This window comes from Mus pahari, chromosome 5 (assembly GCF_900095145.1).
Source record: "Mus pahari chromosome 5, PAHARI_EIJ_v1.1, whole genome shotgun sequence".
NCBI classification, from domain to species: domain Eukaryota; kingdom Metazoa; phylum Chordata; class Mammalia; order Rodentia; family Muridae; genus Mus; species Mus pahari.
In genome coordinates this window covers 125,623,313-125,642,547 of record NC_034594.1, presented here as the reverse complement: position 1 = coordinate 125,642,547, position 19,235 = coordinate 125,623,313, and the positions used below count along the sequence as shown (strand labels likewise).

At 43.0% G+C, this 19,235-nt stretch overlaps 1 protein-coding gene across 6 annotated transcripts in view; it reads left to right on the top strand.

The window, feature by feature from the left end:
- Nucleotides 1-19,235, top strand: part of Rgl1 (ral guanine nucleotide dissociation stimulator like 1) — a 239,324-nt gene that overhangs the window by 151,477 nt on the left and 68,612 nt on the right. For all 6 annotated transcript variants that reach the window (XM_021197720.2, XM_021197716.2, XM_021197717.2 and 3 more), the window contains one exon: nt 16,014-16,222. In XM_021197720.2, the coding sequence (XP_021053379.1) occupies nt 16,014-16,222 (209 nt within the window). The remainder of the gene's footprint in view (nt 1-16,013; nt 16,223-19,235) is intronic.

Here is a 19,235-nt window from a genome sequence, read left to right as displayed (position 1 = left end):
AATGAGATCTGACACCCTCTTCTGGTGTGTCTGAAAACAGCTACAGTGCACTTATGTATAATAATAAATAAATCTTTGGACTGGAGTGAGCAGGGACCAAGCGAGCCGTGCCAACCGGAGCAAGCGAGGTTGACCAGAGCGAGCAAAGGTCCTAAAAATTCAATTCCCGTCAACCACATGAAGGCTCACAACCATCTCTGCAGCTACAGTGTGCTCATATACATAAAATAAATAAATCTTTAAAAAAAAATCTAGCTGATGGATGGAGAAGCTGTTTTTCCCTCCCCATCCTCACGAGGGGAAGTTTGTGTTGAATTTGTGTTTCATTTACAGCATCAACCTACATGGAATGGGCTCTTGGTGTATGCCATGTGCATTCTGAGTGTCAGGAGAGGTCAGCACAGGAGAGCTCTGACCTTGCCAGTATCATACCTCTAAATGGAGCTGCTGTGAGGTTCTGATGCAAGTGTGGACAGAGAAGGTCTCTGAAAAGGCCTCACAAATAAAAGAAGTAATATCGTCTCTGGGATTTACCAGTCAGATGCAAGCCTGCATGCCGTCTCATCTGCCCCAGTGGGGAACAATTCAAACAAATGTACAATTCTGCTCTGCATGGAACTGCTGTCAAGCCATGACTGGAAAGAAAACAAACTGGCGCCTTGTTCAAGGTGAAGAAGAAAGACAGTTGGAGGAGAGGGGGGAGTGCAGAAATTCTAGAAGTCGAAAGGAGATTTCTCACCTTCCCTAGACATTGGTTTCTTCGTCCTTGGAGTTCATCTAGGCCTGGCGCCGTGATCCCTGTTCAATAATGCTTGTTCTAGTGAAGTGGGCTGAAGCCCACAGCCTCGGTTACAACATTTGGATATAGTGGGTGGTAGGTGTGCACACAGCCTGCCATTTACACCCATCAGTACCCAAGATGGCCCTGACACTAGAGAGTGTGGTCCACAGTTTGAGGTGCTCTGCTCCTGTTATCTCTTGTCTTCTCACAGCATCTTCTCACTTGTTTGCAGTTCATTCTCCCTGCAGACTCTACAGTATAGACGCGTCTGATCATGACACACTCATGTTTGTATTCAGTGCTCATCCGGACATACTCGCCGGCTTATAGCCCAAACATGATTGGTTTAAGATCAGAGTCCTCCTGGCCCACATTTTAGAAGGAGATGTTTTGGTGAAGTATTATTTCAGTTATGAAAACTTACTACAAACTCTGAGACCTCACACGGCCTTCCAAGTATAGAACCTGGCTGGGGGAAATGGCAGTTAAAGGGTTCGGATGAAATCCAGAATTCCTTTGTGTGACATCTTTTGTGTGTGGAGATCTGAAAGCTGTGGTAGTGAACACAACACAAGTACATCTCTTTCAATGTGCACATTCACACTCATGCCTTGTGGCTGCTGGTTTGATTGTGTGTTCATTTCTCTGACACTCCCACTTGGAAACTGTCAGAAACCAAGCCAATGCAGATTCCCACTCTCTGTTTTCCAAGAGCGAGCCTGTGAATTCTCAGGAGAATTTGTCTTTCCCATCAGCTCTGTGGTATTGACAGCTGATAGAACAGAGGGAGCAGTGTGACTCCCAGGGACCAAAAGTTTGATTTAGCATCTCCATCTTGATAGGAAAGGAATTCTGGAGAAAAAAAAATCTTGTGGGTTTAGTAATTTTTAGTTGTGATGATGAACTGTAGACCTGACTAGTCTCAGGAAAATGCTTGGAGCAGTCATGTCAGCAGGTGCACCGCAGCTCTTCATTTCTGTAAGGAGAATATGCCAGCTTACTTTGTTTATCTATGAGTTTGGGGTTGGATTTTTGTATTTTTTCCTGGGATCATATGTGGAGTCTTGTGTGCCTTTCATTATTGCAAACATTTATAGAACATTTATGGCATGGTAGACCCATCATGACCGGTGACAGAGCCTGGAACAAGACAGACAGAACCGCTGCTCTTCTGTTTACAGATAGCGTGTGAGGTGCTGTGCTGTGATGGTAGAGGGATGCTGGGATGTTGATTTGTGCAGATATTGCTTGTTTATTAGAATGAGCGAGGAGCCATCCAGGAGGCCATATTTGGCCCTCACAGCATGGAAGGAGATAATGCAGAGGTCTGCAGACGGGAAGGGACCCATGGACCTGCAGGGCAACCAGGTGGGTGGCTGTGGTGGCTAAGGAGGTAGTGTAGAACAGAGGGACATAAAGACAGTCTGAGGAACTAGTGGTGGACCTGTGGATTTACGTGATAGTACTGTGGCTAAGTCAGAGTCTGGCCCACGTGAACTTGAATCTTTGCTTCACCACTTAGCATGTGATATGGAACAAGCTATTTGGCTTCTGTGGGCTTCAGTTTCCTAAGTGGCAGAGAGGAGATAATAGGTGTATCTGCTCTATAAAGTTATGATATATACAGTGTTCTTAGGATCTTAATTGTTATTGTCCGTTTTTCTTAGAAAAAATCAGATTGCTGAGTATCCCGCCAGGGCCGAGGACCAACTAGAGTGCCATTTATAACCTATTGTTGTTCTTGAGCAGAAGGGTCAATGAGTTCCAGGAAAGCATGCCCAGTGCCAGTTCTGTGGTCACCACAGGAAGTCGGGTTTAAAACATTTCCACAGAGTGGACAACCAGCAGGAAGAGAAATGAAGGCAGAGGCCAACTCTGTAGGCTGACTGAAATGCCCCCCCTTCTCATCGCAAAACCTGCTGGGTTCCATGACATAAACACTCAAGAAAGATCACTATGGCTTTCCCACAGTGTCTCGGGCCACTGGCATGAGTGTCAGGAAAAGCCTTCACATACAGCATAGTCCTTTAATCTCAAGTATTTGGAGTTTTATCCCATAGTTAGAAAAGTCATAATGACAAGGTGAGTGAACAAAGAATTGGTGTCTGAGCTTGTCTGTCCCTTCCCCGAGACTTATTTGTGCTTGTTTCCCCACTGTCACACTGTGTTTCTCAGATGGCATACTGGGGCTTTCTTTTAGGTCATCTGGAGCACAGGGTCAGAAGTCCTTTGTCACCCAGAACCTGAGGTGACTTTTCTTGAAGATCCTAACATTTGAGGGGGGAGACAAGAAAATCTCTCAAGTATGCGCTGTTTCTTGGTAAATTTTAAAAGTTAAACTACTTTTAAGTGTAGGAACCTGTCTTTGCTATGACGGTATACTAGGACCCATAGGTAGGTTCCCTAGAACTGCTAGCGAAGTGACAGGGCAGGGGACTGCTGTTCATCTGCGTCTGGCCAGGGTTCTCATCTGCTCACCATTCAGTGATAGGAGGCACTGTGCCCCCTCCCTCTCTGTTCCAGCTTTCCCTGTGTGCACATGGCAACGAAGCAGGCCGCATCGCTCTGCCATTTTTAACCTGCTTCCCATAAAACTCACAGATGCAGCTAGCTTGAAGACCGTCTCTGTGGGACTGGGGCCCCATAAGCCGGCCCCATCAGCTGTCACTTCCATCTTACTTAATTTCAGAGGAGTCCATCCGTCTGTGATATCTGGGTATCTTGTCTGTTTGGTTTTTTTTTTTTTTTTTTTGTTGTTGTATCTATGACTTCCAGCAACTATGTAGGAGAGATTCAACAAGTATTTGTTGAATGAATTAATTGACTTAAATGCATTTAGGAGCAAACAAAACCACAAATTATAAGTTAGCCCACCGCTGAGGTGCATAGGGAACACTAGCAAGTTCTCAATGACCTAATCGGCCTAGAATTAGAAATAAAATCTAGTTCTTGCCATTTTTACAGTTACTTGTAAGTCTTACTAATGAACCTCGGGATTCTGTAATTTCCCATTTAAGATTTCTGTTGCTCACTTAGCATTTCTTTAATGTTAATTAATGTTAAGCTTCATCCCTTTGAGTCATTAAGTGAGTTTGTGTTCACACTATAATCTGAACTATTAGATTTTTAAACAGCAGAATCCCCTCCTTTTCTTCATATACTAAGGTTTCCTTAGTATCTCATTTAAGTTCCCTGCACAATGGAGGCTATGTTGATACTGTCTTCTCTAACTGACCCCAGGAGTGCATCTCCAGCCTTGGGAGTGGTGAACCCTTTATCAGGCAGATAAGCTTTTTCTTTAAGCTGACACCTGCCTTTTTACATGTGTGGTTTTGACCACTAATACTTAGTGAACAAAGTGTTTGCTGTTTCATTTTCTCTTCATTTGGAGAAATTGTGCCTAAGTCTTCCCAGCCATCAGTATTTTTGATATGCTACCTTTATTTCCTCTCTTAAGCATCAGACTTTATAAATCTGTCTTTTTTCCAATATCCTATTTTCAGTCATAATATTATTTTGTTTTTGATTCCCTAAAAGTTTGTGACTCTAGAGTAGACTTAAACTAGCATGTAGGCAAATTAATTAACAGGAGATACTCAGTAGAGGATGTGAGCTTTCCCTAGGGACTTTAGCTGTTATAGAATTCCGTAGTTCTCCATGCAGCCCATTGCTCTCCTGGGTTCTCTTGCATCCTTTGGTGAAGCTGTTCATCCTTCTTAGGCATGGTTTAGTTATTTAAGATCATGTAGTGATGAGGGAGACTTGGTTTCCCCCCAAAATGGCCTTTAGCACTAAGGAGCTATTACTTTTAAGTGTTGTCGATATCAGTCTATATAAGGAGTTAAAAATGCTGGAGATGACTTGAAGACCAAACTTTTAGTAAAAGTAGTATGGTTAGAGGAAAAATGAAAAGGAATTTAGTACTTCACATACAGTATTTTATTTGCGGACAGCAAGTAATAAGTAGGCTTACACTCTGCCTTGTGTCTATTATCCAGTCTTAGACTCTGCCTTGTGTCTATTATCCAGTCTTATAGTGTTCTTAAGGGAATTGATGTGTGTGTATGTTCTAGCCTATTGAGTTTTGATAGTCTTAAGTATTCAGATATGGAGACTGAGTGTGCAGTCTGAGTGTGCAGTATATTGTAAAGCAATAACATATTGCTTTATGTTATTAGGCAACACATTACCATGGTAAAACGAAGCTACTTTTAAATCTTAACACTGCTGCCTGTACTGGTTGGTTGAGTAACTTTGGTTACTTCTTTGCTTCTCCGCAAGTGAAGCAGTGACAATTCCTGTCGTAACATCTGGTTGGAAGGAATGGGCATCTGGTCCATAGTGATGCCCAGTCTTGATGCCAGCTTTTCTCCTTCCTCTGCATTTATAGCACAACAACAGTTTCTTAGAATTACTTTACAGCGTCAGTATATGAGATGAGAAAAATGCAGTGTCTCTTTCCAAGACATGTGCTCAAGGTGCTCAGAAATAAATTAAATTAGGTTCTGTGTTTGATTACCTGATCTTAGGCTTGAAAGATCCCCACTTGCTGTCAGGGAGCCTGTGCTGTAGGATATACTTATGCTAAACACAGTACTGAGAGAGAGGATTTGCCAGAGACCTTGTGTCCCCCAACTTTGTGTGAACTATAAAACTGCATTTTATATCTGAATTTTAAATCACATATCAACTTTATTATTATTATTATTATTATTATTATTATCATCATCATCATCATCATCATCACCACCATTATTAATATTATATTGGAAAGAAAAAGAAACAAGCTACCTAATATCATTTCTGGGATTCCAAAATCCAGAGAGTAAAGATGTCATTGACAGCTTGATATGGGTCTCTGTGCTGTGTGTGTGTGTGTGCGCGTGCGTGTGTGTGGCCTGTGCATGTGTACATATGTAGCAGGACATTCATGAGCCTATGTGTGCTAGATGGAGGACAGACACTATTCTCATTCACTTGCCATCTTAGCTTTTGTGACTGTCTCTGATTGAGCGTGGAGCTCATGGATTCTGTTAGATCGTCCCATGGATCTTACTTTCTCTACCTCCCAGTGCTAAGATAACAGACATGTGCTGAAGTACCCACCTTTTCATGTGGGTAGTAGAGACCCTAACTTAGGTCCTCACTTTTTTTTTTTTAGATTTACTTATTTTTATTTTATGTGTATGGATGTTCTGCCTGCATGTATGTCTGTGAACATGTCTACAGTACCCATGGAGGTAAAGTGCTGGATCCTCTGGAACTAGAGTAGCCCAGGTTTTGAGCTGTCCCATGGATGCTGTAATAGAACCTGGGTCCTCAGGAAGAACAATCAATGCTTTTAACCATGGAACCATCTCTCCAGCCCCCAAATGGTGGGAAATATTTAGTTTGGTTAAAATTGAACTAATCCCATAGGAAGGTGGGGAAGAGAGGTTTCTTGGTATGATATACAGAAGAAGAATCAAGCTAATGATTTTAAGTTTGGGAATGCCAGTCAATTCTGCCTGCACCCAAGCTTAGGGTCTGTGAATGGAAACTTAGAACTCCTCTCAAGGAGATAAAGGCCCAGAGGGGGTTGTCTAAGGGCCTACAGGCTTGTGGGAAAGCTCAGGGCTGCGAAGAAGGCTTTCATCTCATAACTGGCTTCATTCTTAAAGAATAGTAGGTCACACAGAAGTTCACTACATCCCACCCAGCCTTACAGATAGGTATTGGTTGGGTTACACAAATCAGATGAATGTCCAGACAGGAAGGACACCCATGAACTTGGGACCCCAGCATCTGCTGACCTTGGTCATTGGAAGCTCTCGACGAGAGGACAAGGAGGGGGTGGTGTTTTGGGAAGTTTGCTCTGGATACTGTCCTCTGTGGGACAGTGTGTGATGTTTAAGAAGTGCAACAGGGCCTATGCTAATCCAAACACTTAAGTCCTTGGACTTCTCAAGGTAGCAGGTGATTTTCCTTATAAGTATATGACTAGAACATTTGGAACTTTAAGGTTTAGCTTTAGTTTCTATACTAAATTAGCCTCAGATACTGAAGCAGAAACAGGGCGCAGTACTCACAGGCATCTCAGGTCCGATGTGTGTGGTGGGGCCACTGAGGCAGGAGGATCACCGGAGTGCTAGGAGTTTGAGGCCGGTTGAGGGTAGCAAGACCTGCTTTCAAACAAAGGAAACAGAGAGAGAGGAGGCAGGGCTGAGAGCCTCCCCAGCAAACTCTGAACCCTTGAAGATGACCAGAAATAGTGATTTGTGCTAGAAATGTTAAAGAGGTAGTCTGTTGTGGAAAAAACAACTTCCTGTTATTTCAGGGAGGGTTCCTGGACTGTAGGGGCAATCCAGGAAACCTTGCTGAAACAGGATGGAGGGGGATGGGGCTTCTGTGTGATAATGGCTGGCTATTGGTCCATGGTAGGACTCCCTTAGCATTTTCCTGAGGATGAAGGACACTCATTTCAGAGGCCTGGCCAGGGGCTCCATTCTGACAGGTGACTTAATTTGAGGTCAGCGCCCAAGGGTTGTTTTGATGGAGTTCATTGTGGTGAACCAGCTCAAGTCTCCTCCTCCACACTTCTCCTTTTTTATCGTATTCTAGACTCCAGAAGCAAATTCTTTATCTTCTCTGAGGTCAAAGACCATACTGGCAACAAAATGCTTCACTTGCAGTGGACACAAAGAGCAAAGTGTTCAGCCGCCGTCCACAGACTCAGAGAGAGATCCTTGAGCAGTGGGATGCTGAGAAACCAGGAGCCCTGTTTTGTCACAGTTGATGTACATGTTCCCAGCATAGCTGAATTTATACTAACACGATACTACTGACTAGAGTCAAGGGAGGGTATGCATAGTTGGCAAGTGGTACCCGCTGGCTTGGGCGGCATGCTGGCTAGGCGGTAGTATATTTGGTAGATGTGGGTATGTGTGCTTCTGTGTCTATGTACAGTGCAATGAGGATTTCTTCTGGGTTCTCTGCCCACAAATGGCACCGTGGAATCTGGCTTGTGCAGGTGCTTCCTCCTAGCTTGTCGTCTTTCCTCTTGAAGCATCTTTATTTTTATCGTTTGGTTTTGCCATCTTCAGCAAGTCACTCCTGTCTTACATAACTTACTAGAAGAGTAAATCTCATCTGGTTGTTAGAGCAGAGTTCCCTCTGGAACCCCTCTTCCAGATTTCTGTTTACAATGTTGGTTACGTGGATGCCTGGATGTGGATATGTGCACATGAGTGCAGGTGTCCAAGGAGGCTGAAGACATCAGTGCCCTGGGTTTAGAGTTATAGATGGTTGTGAGCCACTGGAAATGGGTACTGGGAACTAAATGAGGATCTTCTGCAATAGCAGCGGGTGCTCTTAACCACCAAACCGTCTCCTGGCCCACTTAGAGAGTTTTTTAAATGCCCCTTGGATAACCATTGGATGTCCTCAAGTTAGCTCATAGCAGTATAAGAATTCTCAGAGAATGGTCAAGTTGTGCATTTTTTATTTTTAATCAGTTAATTAAATTCGTACGTGTAGTATATGTGTATTTTGTATATGCCTGTGTGTGCGTGAGCGTGTGTGTATGCATATATGCATGCATGCATGTGTATGTGGAGGCTAGAGGTTGACTTATGGGTGCTTTCTTCAATGTCTCTTCACCTTATCTTTTGAGAGAGTCTCTTACTGAATCTGGAGTTCACTCATTGGCTGGAGTGGCTGGCTAGCATGCTCCAAGGATCCACCCATTGGCCCCAACTCCCCAATTCAAGGGTCCCAGATGTGTTGTATCTTGCTTTACTATGGGACTGAGGATGCAGACTTAGACCCGGTCCTCATGCTTGCTTCGAAGGCATTTTAACCGGGAACCCTGTCCCCAGAACCTCAAGTTATGTAATTTCTAAACAGAATCCAGTCCTTCTCTAACTCACCCGTCCCCCATCTCTATCTTCTTTGATTTGGTGACACTGTTTGTGAACAGTGAGCCATGCCAGGAATCAGGTAAACATCCTGGATTCTTTCTTTGCCTCTATCTTTTATTTATTTTATTTTATTTATTTATTTATTTATTTTTGGTTTTTTCGAGACAGGGTTTCTCTATATAGCCCTGGCTGTCCTGGAACTCACTTNGTAGACCAGGCTGGTCTCGAACTCAGAAATCCGCCTGCCTCTGCCTCCCGAGTGCTGGGATTAAAGGCCTGCGCCACCAGGCCCGGCTTGCCTCTATCTTTTATTTCTGCATATACTTTTATTGTTCACTAAGTCTTCATGGTTTTCTTGTTTTTTTTAAACATCTCTCTCTAACCAGCTCTTTGCCTTGTACCAGTGAAGGCCTTTCCCCAGGCTCCTCTGCAGTATAGCAGATCACCAGTTGTTTTCCCAGCTGTAAAGCACGCTTCACCAATGCTCTCCTCAGCACCAGTTTTCCTGACCACAGCTAGAGTACGCCCTCACCATCAGCTTCCTGCTTCCTAGAGGACCTAGCATCTCCACCAGAGGGTACATCACTCAAAACCTCTGTAGTCATGGAGGCCCCAGCTGACTGTCTAGCCAGGCCATCGTTCCCGTTGTCCTATCACCTTTGCAACCATCTTCCCCCTTACACTTTATTCTCCTTCGTGACTTTGTTTCTGCTGGGCTCTGTGCCTGCTGTGCCCTGGCCAACATTGTACAGTCTCAGTGTGGGCACTGCCTACTCAGGAAGCCTTATCTGGCACCCCAGCACACCAGTCCCTCTTGGTGTTTCCAAGATATGCTGCCAGTCTCTCCACAGTTCACTCACATCGAGTTATGTTGGGGCTCAGAAAATGATGCACCCCAGTAGGTACTTTGGTGTGTGGATTATTTTGAACTGAAGGACAGGGGTGTAAAAGCAAGATCTTTCTGATCTTTTGACTTCTCTTCCCCTTTATCTCCTTAAACAAAAAGTAAACCACCTCTTCCCCAAAGCTGTTGGAAGAACTCAAATGTTCCTCAAAACTCGTTCCACCTTTTTGTGTAAGGCTTGCAATAAGTAAATTATCTGATTTATGCCATCTGGTAATAGCTGTTAGGACCCTCATCCCAGAAACGGTTGTGCTCTGCCCTCAGAGAAGACAGATGTGGAGTTTTGATTGGGATGTTCCCAATATTCTTGGGCATCTGACACTTGGTTCCTAGTTGGTGGTGCCACTGGGTGTGAGTTTAGGAGGTGTGCCCTTGCTGGGGGAAGTGTGCCACTGGGTGTGGGCTTTGAGGTTTCAAGAGCTATGCACTCTTTCCAGCTCTGTCCTTGTACTTCAGGTCATAGGTTGAGAGGCAAGCGCTCAGTTGCTGCTCCGGCCACCATCTATGTCTGTCTACTCTAGTTCTCCCCCCCCCCCATGACGATGGTCCCTTCCTCCTCTGGAACCACACGTTGCCTTGGCCATGGTGTTTTATCCTAGCAGTAGAAAGGTAGCTAATGCATCGCACTGTGCAGGGAGAGCCCAGCAGGTTGTGCTAGGGCCACCTCTTGTCTGTCACTGAGGTCAGATCGGGACTGTGCTAGGGCCACCTCTTGTCTGTCACTGAGGTCAGATCGGGACTGTGCTAGGGCCACCTCTTGTGTGTCACTAAGTTCAGATCGGGACTGTGCTGGGGCCACCTCTTGTCTGTCACTGAGGTCAGATCATACTCCCTCTGCCCACTTCGGTCTCTGCGTGGCTCCATCCTGCACTGAGCAGAGACACAGGCACAGTGTTTTCCCTGAGCCTTCTTTTCTCAAGACTCACAGGTCATGGAAAACCACACATTATCATTTGCTGTAGGTTTCTCTTGTTAACCTGACTTCAGTTGTGACTTGTGATGGGTGAAAAACAGTAGCTTACCTTCTGCTTCTGTGTTCTCATGGCTTCCTTTCCTGATTCCTCTGTTGTACTGGATGGCCTGGATGAATAAACTGTAAGGATTTGCTGGCTTGTGATACTGAGTTAACATGTGGGTCAGTAACTAGACGAACAGGTGGAAGAGGCGTCTATTCCTGCCCTACTCACTGCATACTGCTAGCATAGGGCTGATGACCTCATTAAGAAGAATATAGGACATACTACCAGCATGTGGAATTGCCATATAATCAAAGCAACCCCACTACAGGACACATATCCAGAGGAAGTGCAATCATTTAATTACTTTCAAGAGAAACATATTCCTGCAACACTGTTTATATTAGTCAAGGTGTGGGGTTAATGGATGAGTGGGTTGTCCCAGTGTGGTGTATATATGCACAGTGGAACATTGTTTATCCTTAAAAGGACCCTGTTACTTGCAGTAACAGAGACAGAACTGGAGACACTGTGTTAAAGGAAATAAGCCAGGCATAGAAAGACAAATGACTGTGTCTATTTAAAAAAGTTGATCATGTCAAAGAGAATAGAGGTTTCTAGAAGTTAGAAAAGGAAGAGGGAAGGTGACTGGTAAGAAAACATACTATTTGGACCATCGACAATGATGTTAGTTGTGCATTTCAGAACAGCCACCGAGATCTATAAGTTAGAAACTCGTGGGGATGGTAATATTTGCTGTGATAGACATGCTAATTACCCTGATTAGTTCACTTCGCATTATAAACCCATCTTGACTTACCCTATCCAGGAATAAGTACACAAGTGTATATACCTGTATTTGTTTCTACGAGACTCATATTTACATTTAAAATAAGGAGTAGAGTTTTAGTTCTATAGGTAGGTCCCAAATACTATGTGAGACATTTCTGTATGCTCCCAAATTATTTAGTTATTATTGTTCATCTGCAGTTAAATTTTTGTTCCCCATCCTTTAACTGGCATGGTTAACCTCTCGAAAGAGAGTTCATACCTAAGCAGAAAGCCGCTGCTGAGCTTATGGTCCTGGGCCCAGAGTCTTTGTGAGCTTTGGCAATTAGGAACTTGTACACACAGCTCAATTACTGGGGCAGCACTGTAGATATTTTTGCCACAGGCGGTGAGCATGCTCTCTTAGACAATGCTGAGTTCTGGTAGCTCTAAAAGAGTTGACCAAAAAACACAGCCATGTAACATTTTTGTGGCCTTGGTATCATGGTCTTGTCAGCAAAGTCATGGGTTCTGATTAAACCCAGATTGAGCTGTTTCCTGTTAGCGTGCTAACCCTCAGGGCAGGCTCAGGCCTCCATGTCTGGCTTTCCAAGTCTGACTTACTAAATACTGTCTGCCAAGGGCTCCACCCTTTAAAAAAAGAAAAAAAAAAAAGAAAAAAAACTTCAATTAGAAGTTATTCAGATAATACAAGAATAGGTTCTGAAGTTCCTTAAAAGGATTATGGACCTATGAACTCTTTCGCTGCAAAAAAAAATAAATCTTTGTTTGTTTGTTTGTTTTTTGAGACAGGGTTTCTCTGTATAGCCCTGGCTGTCCTGGAACTCACTCTGTAGACCAGGCTGGCCTCGAACTCAGAAATCTGCCTGCCTCTGCCTCCTGAGTGCTGGGATTAAAGGCGTGTGCCACCACTGCCCGGCTAAGATAAATCTTTTTAACATTTTAGTTTATCTAGCCTGGCATATGGTATTTAAATTTTTTCATTTATTTATTTATTTGTTTGTTTTTTGTGTGTGTATGTGTGTGTGTGTGTGTGTAGGTGTGTGTGTGTGTGTGTGTGTGTGCCATGCATGTGCATGTGGAGGTTAGAAGACAACTTCTGAGCATCAGTTGGTTCTCTCCTTCCACCATGTGGGTCTATGGGAATGGTTTTAGGTGGTCAGTCTTGATCCTAAACACGTATACCCACTGACTATCTTGTTAGTCCAGTGGATATGTTTTTACATTTTACTTCTGTAAAACTTCACTTCAAAATAATTCTAGCAGTCAACAGATAACTCTTAAGTTTTTGCTTGTTTGTTTGTTTGCTTGTTTTGTGAAAATATACTGTTTGTATATTGCTCAGTTAAAACTCACCTAAAAACCTAGCAAAACAAACAAACAAACAAACAAACAAACAATCTGGTCTGCCTTATGACAGCAAGCAGCCTTTAGTATATTCACTAAGAATATAGAAGCTCCATAGGAAACATTAAGCCAACGTGCTGGCCCCAACCTTCTTGGTTGAGGTTTGTGAGAGTGATGGCAGCCGAGGGCACGATTCTGTACTTCACTTTCTGACCCTGCTGGTTGCTGACGGCATTCACAACTAATCCTCTCCATCTGAGCACGGAGCACATTTGACTAAGGGATCTCTCAAGCCACCCGTGCATCTTCCTGATGGACACGGAGGAGCAGGAGTCAGTCAAGAAGCATCCTGCATGCAGAGTGGAAGAAAGAGACTGGCCAGAGCAGCCATCCTGTTCCCCAGGGAGTGCCCTGGCAGCCTGCCAGATCCGCTCGGAAAGGGACCCAGGAGGTCAAGTCCTCCAACAGCACTTTTCTCTGTATTTGAGTTCTTGGCCACATCAATATCAGTGAAAAATTAGTTCTTTTAAGTCAGCATTACTTTCAGTAAGAAAGGTCTAATTTTTGAGTGGAGTTTGTACTTCAAAGTAAGGCGAGACTCATCCCATTACAGAACTGCCCAGTAAGGGAGCCCTGACATATCACAAAGTAAGGAAGTTTGATCTAAAATTAGAGCCTGACCATTCCTACCAACGGAGAAGCCATGCCTTGTGCCGGTAACACTTGGCATTAAATATTTTTTTAATGACTTGTATATTATTGTGTAGGCAGATAATTATCTTGACAGTCTTTTGAAGTACAAAGCAAAAACTACAAAACATCCTTATGTTTTTAGTATTACATTAAGAAAGAGATCAAAGAGATACAGGTATTTTTAGATAAATGTTTTATTGTATTTAAATTTTAATTTTTATACTTTACTTATTTACTTGTTTATTGAAAAAGAGTCTCACTTTGTAGCCAATGCTGGTCTGGAATTTACAGTGTAGCTAAGTCCTTTGTCCTCAGCCTGTGAATAGCTGGGCATATTATAGGTGTGAGCCATTAGGCCTGGCTAATTAGCATTATATTTTATATTGTCTTCACTTAGGTTTTTCTCTCTAAGTATAAAGTGGTAAACATGAAGTATGTCTTCAGTGCATTGCAGTTCATTTCTAGGTTTTATAAGATGCTCACAGAATAAAAGAGAACGGCCCTGGAAAGGCTGCAGGTCATACCTGCTTGCTAGAGTTTAACGTCATGTGTGGACACATCGAAGGCGAAGAAATCAGCAGTAAAGAAATGTCTGTAGTCTCTGAAGAAGGCAACACAGCACGGTCTCTCAAAACAAAACAGCCGAGTGTTCTACAGCACCCACTCAAAGCGGTCAGCGCATAGTGTTTACAAATATAATTAGAATTATAATATAATTAGAATTTGAGACCATAGTCTTTCAATCACTGTTTCTGCGTTGAGTGGAAGTTCTGGGGACAGATGGACACTGTGGCTCAGCTTGTTGTAAAGCCAGCGCAGAGAGAGAAGAACACCTCGACCGTGCGCAGAGCCAACAGTCCCAAGAGCCCTACGGAAAAGCTCCTGTTCTTCCTGCCTCAGACCTATGTCCTTGGAAAATTCTTACAATTTTTAAGTTTTTATTTATGTGTATTTGTGTGTGTGTGTGAGAGAGATGTGCATGTGTGTCACATGCGTGTTTATGCCTGCAGAGGCTAGAGCCTGAGTTCCAGGCAGCTGTGAGCTGCGAGCTGCCTGACCTGGGTTCTGGGAACTGAAATTGAGTCTTCTGGGAGAGCGGGAAGCATGAACTGCTGAACAATCTCTCCAGCTGCCTCCTCAGAAAATTAAAAAAATTAAGTAAGAAACAAAGCTGTGCACCTCATCCACTGTGGTCTTTGCATCAGTTCCTATCAGCAGCTAGACATGGTGACATTAAGCTATTCTAACTAAAAGTGGATGCCACCATGTGGGTCTTTCTGGGTTAATTTTCTTCTTGCAGTTTAACTTCTGACAGGGCCAGAGCTCAGTAGTCATAACTGTCATTATTAGAGATTCATATGCTGTCACTCTGATTTCTGTATGTATATATTTCAATTTAGGACTTTAGGCAGTCAATATTGAGTAATTCAATTTATAGTTGAGATGAGCTGCCTGGTAGTTTTTTTTGCACCAATGAGAATCTGTGCAGCAGTGAGACTAATTATTTGCTTTGGAAACAGATTTATTGCAGAGCTCTTCTTGGTAGGTCAGTTTCCTTAGCATCCATGAAGGAGTTCAACTTGGAAAACTACATCTGCATGTAATTTGCAGGACACAGATTTATTAGGCACACCCTTATTTTTCTGCAGTTTGATTCTCTCCCCTCAGCCTTGATTTTCAAACCTTTCACATTTTATCACCAATCTTTCCACATTATGGTTTACGTGTGTTAATGTATAGTGATATCGACTGGTAACTCTAGGTTTGCTTTTCTGTGCTAGCTGTTTCTCAGAGGTACTTATCCTCAGTGTTTGCAGATTTCCCGAGAGCAGGGCTGTGCACCCCACACACTCTCCACTGCTCCCTGGGATAGCCTCAGGCTTTGCAGAGCCCCACTGCTCCCTGGGATAGCCTCAGGCTTTGCAGAGCTGCACTGCTCCCTGGGATAGCCTCCGGCTTTGCAGAGCAGGTGTTTCTCACCCAGATCCCTTGGTTACTGGTGGTATGAAAGTAGACAGTACATCACCGTCTATGCACTGAAGGCTGTCAGATCATAGGCTACCATGGAGAACAGACTTCTTCCATTGCTAATTTTTTTCAGGCTGTGACCTTAATACCATCTGGCTCACATAAACCCTATGCTGTGTGTGTAATATATATGAATATGTGTGTATGTATATGTTGTATATGTAAATGTGTGTGTATGTGTGTAAATTTGGAACAATCATATTTCCAGAACTGTTATGTATTGACTCTTCTGGCATACCATGGTAGGCACTGTTTTTAAAAATGAGATTGAAGACATATCTTTAACAGTACAAACATCAGATAGTGAACAATTTGCTAAATTCTATCCTGTGACAGACAACATCTTTGATAAAGTATTGCCTTGTTGTCACTAGGGATGTAAGGAGAAGCCATTGTATTGCTGCAAAGTAAGAATCTTTCTTCTTCAGAAAGAATGGGATGCTATCTCCACACACTTGCCTACATGGCCTCTGTTCTGCCACACTGAGTTCACAGAAGCCCACACTGCCTTCTAGTACTTTCAGAGAAGCTGTATGAGAGAAGACTGAAATACTGACTGTTTTCAATGTTTTTAGGGAGTGATGCCATCTGATGCTAATAATGAATGTGTCCCATAGGTTGAAGGGGACCAGCTGCCTCCAGGACACACAGTCAGTCAGTATGAGACCTGCAAGATCAGGACCATCAAAGCTGGTACACTGGAGAAGCTTGTGGAGAACCTGCTGACAGCTTTTGGGGACAATGACTTTACCTATATCAGCATCTTCTTGTCGACATACAGAGGCTTTGCCTCGACTAAGGAAGTGCTGGAGCTGCTGCTGGACAGGTAAGATCTAAGGGCTAAGGGCGAGGAGAACCCAAGGGTGTGGCTCTGAATCAAGGGCACTTGGGAGTCTGGGAAGGAGGAAGAAGGAGAGATGAACTGGAAAAGCGAACCTTTGGAATGAGTGGCATGCAGAGAGTCAACTACATGGTCTGTTTCTAGGGAAAGAAATCCCACTCAGAACATTCGCCAAGGCTGGACATGGTGGTAAATGTGGCTAATCTTGGTGTTTGAGAAGCCACATAGCATGCTTTGTCTCAGAAGCAAAAGCAAAAACAAAGAAAAACTAAGCAAAATCTGTAAAAAAAAAAAAAAAAAAAGAATTAAAAGTAGGTTTTATAAACAAAGATTCAACTATTTATAAATTTCAGTATCTGTTTGCTACTCTTAATTTCAAATTTGACACAGATTAATTTTTAATTTCTGTACAAATATTCAACCAGCTAAGACTCTCCTTGTTCTGGGGACTGAATGTGCTCATACATATGAAGTACGGAGCTCCGTTCTAGATCTGCAGGATCCAGATGAGTCGAGGCTCTGGCAGTGGCAGTCGGGACTGTCAACAGTCACTGCTTATGGCCGTGTGTGTGTGTGTGTGTGTGTGTGTGTGTGTGTGTGTGTGTGTGTGTGTGTGTGTGATGTCTGTGCACCTCCGCAACGGGCACACCTCCGCAGCGTGCACTGTGACTCACATAGGACAATCTTTGTTTCCCCTTCACCTTTGTTTTAGTTACAGTAAAACTTAGGCTCTTTGTAAACATATTGTTATGTTGACTTGGTCCTGGGACAGAGAAAACTGTCAGCCAAACAATTGTTTTAGGATCCTGAGACTCTCACTCAGGTCCTTGGAGTCTGGGGTTTCCTGCGTAAGGAAGGAAGTGGGATCCAGTGCTTTTGTTAGGCTTATTTTGCATGTGTGTGTGTGTGTGTGTGTGTGTGTGTGTGTGTGTATTTGATTTTAAAGGAACACACAATCATGTTGAAAATGTTAAAAATTCCTTTATGATGGCAAGTATGAAATTTTCTCAAACTGTTGTCTTACTCAAGGAACACTTTAGGTTTTAAAATATAAATTTCATATATACATGAAGCTTTGTATATTTACATTCTTAATATACAGTGTCAGAAGGGTTTATTAAGTATGTTGTAAGACAGCCCCAGGCTAGGTAGTAGTGACAGGCCTGCCTGTCTCTATAGTCACAGCACATATATGACACATGAAATCAGTCAGAGTGACAAAGTATCCTATTTTATTTTTACATTCTTATCCACCTTGGAGATATTTGAGTTTATTCAGTAAATCAGCATTTGTAAAAGGCTCATAATAGTGGCTACCATATTTAAAGTATAAGAAATGTCAGTTGTTATTTCCAAATAAGCACATATGGGTAGGTTTTCTCGCTTCTCTATTAGTGCCTTTCTAGTACTTACGAGTTGATAATTGCATGGACAAAGAGTTAAGCACTCTTTAGTTTTTAAAATTGTTTTGAGAATTTGTGAGAACAGAACCACAAGTGCCACCTTTATACATGCTCCTTAATGCTTCCTGAGACCCCTATAGTGTCATTTCACAGAAGAGTGACTCCCCGGGACATAGGAATTTAGGAGCCTGCCATCTGGGCCTGCAGAAGGCTCCACCAGCCATACTGCTGTTCTGAGCACTCCCTACCACTGCCCCCCCCCCCCCAGGCTCTCGATGCTCCGTCTCCTCCCCTGATCTGTCCATTGAAAAATGGGTCCAGGACTGGAGCTTCTGTTTATGAGTAGGGTTTGGTGTTTCAGAAGCCACACCATTAGTTGGGTGTGAACCCCTCCTATCCTATCCTCTTTTCCTTTGAACTATTTTAATCTAATTATTAATCGTCAAATTATAATTCTTTGTATATTAAAGAAATTTGATTTTTTGATTATAATTGTATTGGGAATATTTTCCTAATTTGTTCTTGGATTTTAACGTCTGTTCCTTAAGAAATGGTATTTAACTATTTTATGTAATACTTCTGTCTTCAGAAAGGCTTTGGATAAACAACTTTCTATTCCAGGTTCAGGTTATTGACAAGAATAGTGTTTGTTAGCTTTCTGTCCCTGTGACACATACCTGACAGAATCAGCTTATCCGGGGGAAGGTTGATTTCAGCATAGTGTTGGAGGTTTCAGCCCTGTGATGGATTGGCCCTGATACTTTTAGTCCTGTCACAAGTCACTGTACCATGGTGGGAGTGTACCCTGGAGCGAAGCCGCTTACCTCTGAGTACAGAGTGAAGAGAAGGAGGCTGGGCCTCTCCTCTCTCCTCCTGAGGGGACTGAGGACTGCCACGTAGGAATGCCATGTACAGGTTCCACCGCCTGCGCTAACCCCACCCTGAGCATCGGACTCTTAACACAGAGACACTTTGGGGGCACAAGCTCCTAAACACTGGATCCGTGTCTTTATGGGTGCACATACAGAGAAATTATTGGCTCAGTGTTTATATTCAGGGGCAATCATAAAGCATATATTCTTTGGGGTACACTGATCTGCCCACAGTCTCCTGTGCTACGGCGTAAAGATGTGTCATTTTCTGCGTGACAGTACTTGACAGGATATTAAGCCTGGGATAAAATGTGAGTTTGGTGGGTCTTTTTTTTTTTTTTTTTTTTTTTTTAAATCACAGTTCTTATGTGTAAGTAGAAATTGGAGAATTATATGAAATTTCTCTTTTCAGTACTTCATAGTTGTAAAAAGATGGACCCTGGTAACTGTTGGCAGTCAGTATGTGGAAATGAAATTCTCTCACAAGTTCACTTTGAATCAGTGACCTTTTCTCCATAGGAGGTAACTTCACTGATAACAACCCACAGATGTCCACAGTGTGTAAAGGGGTGCATGGAAGCTCCAGCTGTCTGTCTTAAAGACCGGACACACACATGCCAGGAAATAGAGTTTAGTCTATGACTTTTTATTTGGTGATTTTTAAAAAACATCTATTCTTTGTTCTATGGATAGAATCATTGGGATTTCTTAAAAAAAAAAAAA